We start from the raw sequence: 4,199 nt of genomic DNA, 5'->3' as shown, positions 1-4,199 counted from the left end.
TTACCTTCCATCTTGGAGTCAATACTGTGTATTGGCTCCAAGGCAGAAGAGTGGTAAGGGTAGGCAATGGGGATCAAGTGACTTGCCCAGGGTCACACAGCTGGGAAGTGTCTGAGGCCAGATTTGAACCTAGGACCTCCCGTCTCTAGGTCTGGCTCTCAATCCAATGAGCTACCCCACAGGCCCCCCTAGGCTCTTTCTGCCAAAAGGCCAGGTAGGTTATATTTTATCCTTCCTCTCCCTTAAGGGGAACTGACAACAAAAAAAAGTTGCCCTTTTGGGGTTTTTTTTGGTTTTTGGTTTGGTTTTGTTTAAACTTTTTTTTGGCCTATTTGATGTATGTATGAAACCCGTTGTCCAATAATGAACCGGAATTTTATTTTGCTGAGTTGTTAAAAAAATGTTCTAAGCTCTCTGAAATTGGTTCTAACCCCCACCAATAGTATTTCCTCAAGGGAAGGGTCCCCTATACCCCATTTCCATATAATCATTAACAAAGTGGCTTTTACAAAGGGATGTTTAGGGGGGCAGCTGGGTGACTCAGTAGATGGAGAGTCAGGCCTAGAGATGGGAAGTCCTGGGTTCATATCTGACCTTGGACACTTCCTAGCTGTGTCAAACCACTTGACCCCCATAGCTTAGCCTTTACTGATCTTCTGCCTTAAAAACAATAAAAGTATTGATTCTAAGATGGAAGGTAAAGGTTTGGTTTTTTTTTTTCCCTAAACAACAATAACAAAAAAAGGGATATTTACTTCAAAGGTACAATAACAAATATACAGATATATTCTCCCAAAATGTGGAACATAGTCCACCTCTATCATTGCACAATTTCATGCTCTGGGGTGGGTTCATAGCTTAACTCAGTTCCGATGGAATAAACAATCCCAGGTTCCAAGCCCCGAACCCATTCCTTCCATTGACCACCTCAGAGGAGAGAACAGCAATAGACCATGAGACCAGAGACCAGACTATTGAGCCATCGGGCTCAATTTCCAGCTTCCCTGCCTTCTCCAGATTCCCCTGTTGGAGAGTCTAGTTGCAACCAGCCTGCGCGAATCCTTGGCTCAAAGGTCTTGGGTTGAACTGGTAGGAATCACCCCTGAGGACCTGACACTGAGAATAAATGACACAGCAAACAAACACCACCAAACAGACCCATTTCTCTCAGAGTGTGAGTAAAACAGAGGCTGTGAAGGTAAAGAAACTTTCCTGTCTCACAGGTTCAGTTCATGGCATCGAAGCTCTGCGGGAACAGAGAATGGCATCGAAGCTCTCTGGAAGCAGCAAGAAAGAGTGCAAAAAAAAAGAACGGGAGCCAGAAAGAACGACCATCTTAGTTGCAGCCATTAAAGAAGGCTGCAGCTACTCACCTAGTTGGGGAGGGGATGCAGAGCGCTCCCGTGTTAGGTGAGGTGGCCATGTTCTGGAGGCCCCCCAGGCTGCCTCCTTTTACCATCTATCTTATAGAGAAGGCTGACCTGGAGGCTGGAAGACTGGGTTCCAGTTACCATTTTTGCTTTCTGGCCATGGGCACATCACTTCATCTCAGTGCTCCAGACCTCTCTCTAAAACCACAGCCTACAGATGAATGGTCCAATCTTTGTCCACAGAAAGAGCTGCCAGTTACCTCACACCAATGGCATGAACCTCAAAATGATGGAAATCATGAGTCTAAACCAAAAAGCTTGGCTGCAGATTTAAGATTGGAAGGGTCCTTAGAGGCTTCCCAGCACAAAGCTTTCATTTTAACCGAGTCTGACAAACATTACGTGACTTGTTCAGGGTCACACAGATCTAGCAAGTGTTTGAAACAGGATATGAAGCCTGGTCTTCTAGGTGCTGAGGTCAGCACACTATCCATGACCTCATTACATCGCTGCAAGGAAAGAATTTTATATATATATTAAAGCACTAAATAAATGAGTGATTATTGCCTCCCACCACCCAGAGTTGTGAAGAAAGCATTTTATACATAGTTAAAGATCTATAGAAATGTGAACTATTACTACTACTAGCCCCACAGGGCTGTAAAGACAATACTTTCTAAAAATCAAACTACAACAGAAATGGGTCTTACTACTATTCATACCACCAACCGCCCCCTGACCCTTTCTCCCAACTCACCACCCTACAAAGTTCCTAGTGTATAATTAGAAATCTTGAACCCTTGGACTCCATCTCCCACAATTCTTTTTCTCGTCCCAAAATTCCTTTTCCTCTCTCCCCCACTGTTGTGTCCTTACGAATTGTATATAATTTGGCTGTAACCCCGCCTTTGCTCTCTTTTCTGGCGACCACGGCTGGGTTAGCTCCCTCTTTACTCTAGCTTTTTATTTTCCTTTACTTCAAGTTATTATTAATAAATCTTATTAAATATAATACTTGGAGCTATTTTATATTCATTATTTTTAAGCTTACACTAGACTAGGAAAAGCACTTAGTGGCCTAGAGAAATCCGAGCTCTAATGGTTTTCCTGGTCTTTGGATCTCTCAACGCCACCAACTATATCACCACCATGCTGCTGTCTGACAAAAGCAACACCAGAGTAATTCAGGGTAAAGCTTTTATGTGAAAGTCGGTAAATGTGTAATGTGTTAACATTGTCATGGAATTGTCGCTTGGGGCATCTAGGCCTCGTGGGAGCTCAGCATTTGCTGTAGATTGCAGCATTCCCCCGTTCTTCATATTCCTCTTTGCTGACCCAGAGCTGCTGGAAGGCTTGGAGGGAGGCTAGGATGGAGCCTCCGGTCCAAACGGACGTTTTCCTCTCTGGTGCTGCTGCCACGAGGGGACTGTCATTGGGAAAGAGCTGACTCAGTTCCCTCTGGAAGCGGTCAGGGAAGCCGTCCAGCATGGTGCAGCCCCCACAGAGGAGGATATTGGCCATCATCTCCTCTTTAAAGGAGGCTTCGCATTTGTTGAGAGAGGCGGCGGTCACAGAAGGCAGCCCCTGCTGACTGGCGCCAGCTAGGGAGGGCTTGAAGAGCATTTCAGAGCACAAGAACCTTTCCTTGCCAATAGTAATCAGTTTCCCGTCTGGGAGCTCATAGTCTACACGTAGGTCTTCGAGGGGCAAGCTGAACTCTTCCTCTGGGTTGGAGGCCGCATAACAACATTTCTTCTTGATGTGTTCCATAATGTGTAGGTGTTCGTCGGTGAATTTGTGCCCAGCTTCATTCAAGAGCTTCATGAGGTAATTGGTGAGGTCGCACCCGGCGTAGTCCACGTGGCCGATCAAGCCTGGCATGATGTCCCCCTCGGAGATGGGCACAACATGGGAGGCGCCGTGGCCACTCTCTACTACCAGTCCTGAGGTCTTGCCGTAGGAGTAGATGGACAGCAGGGACTGAGAAGCGATATGCATAGCTGGGATGCTAAAAGTCTCAAACATCAGTTCGGCGTACTTCTCCCGGTTACTGCTGGGGCTCAGCGGAGGGTCGGAAACGAGAACGGCGTGCTCCTCTGGGAGGATCTTCATGGCCGATTGGAAGATGTACTCCCAGATATCCTGGACGCAGTCCCAGTCTACCACTATGCCGTGTTTGAGGGGGTTGACCAGCTTGAGGGGTACTTCCGTGTTCAGAAGTTCGTGTCCCACGTAGGTTTCTTTCCGGTTGTCTCCCGAGTTGGCAGTCTCCTGGAAGTGCTTGCCTACGGTCGATGAGATGAAGTAGGTGGGCCTCGGTTCTCCTGCGTAGCCGCATTTACAGTACTGGGAGCCGAGGTCGATGATCAGCGCCTTGACCTTTCTTGTCTTCTTCGGTTTCATCTTCATCTGGGTCGGTGTCCCATTATCCATGGATTTTCCATCGAGATTCATTAACACACTGGCTTCCCCGGGATCACCTTGGGCAGTTCCTACGGGCATAGTGGGCCTAGGGCTGGGGGTGTTTCTCGTTGCCATTTGCCTCCCTGACTCAGTTTTCACATCCACATACTTGAGATCTGTGGTGAGAAATAACCAGGTTACCTGCTGATGGATGTCATGGCGATAGCTCTAATTATGATGTAATAAGCATTCATCCTTCAGAATGGTTATTTCCCCCCACCTCCTGGTCTATATGATGTATTTAGGACGGGTGAACTCTCCACTTACACATTTTTTTCTCTCGTGGAAAATGGGTCACTAGTTCATTTAAAAAAAAAAAACTCCAAATATAATTTATTCTGAGAGCCTTTCTGTCTTTCCCCTCCC

General features: G+C 46.7%; 1 protein-coding gene across 1 annotated transcript; it reads right to left on the bottom strand.

Annotated features, from left to right (window-relative positions):
- Positions 1–2,648: 2,648 nt before the first annotated feature.
- Positions 2,649–3,908, bottom strand: ACTL7B (actin like 7B). The gene has a single exon (XM_044657220.1). It carries the CDS (start codon positions 3,906–3,908, stop codon positions 2,649–2,651), a length of 1,260 nt encoding a protein of 419 aa, XP_044513155.1.
- Between the last annotated feature and the right edge of the window lie 291 nt (positions 3,909–4,199).

The sequence above is a fragment of the Gracilinanus agilis genome, chromosome 1, assembly GCF_016433145.1.
Source record: "Gracilinanus agilis isolate LMUSP501 chromosome 1, AgileGrace, whole genome shotgun sequence".
Classification (NCBI taxonomy): domain Eukaryota; kingdom Metazoa; phylum Chordata; class Mammalia; order Didelphimorphia; family Didelphidae; genus Gracilinanus; species Gracilinanus agilis.
The sequence above is the reverse complement of the archived record's forward strand: the minus strand, read 5'-3'. Positions and strand labels throughout refer to the sequence as shown.

Coding starts and splice junctions, on each gene's coding strand:
- ACTL7B (XM_044657220.1), bottom strand. CDS start 3,908: ATGGCAACGAGAAACACCCCCAGCCCTAGGCCCACTATGCCCGTAGGA.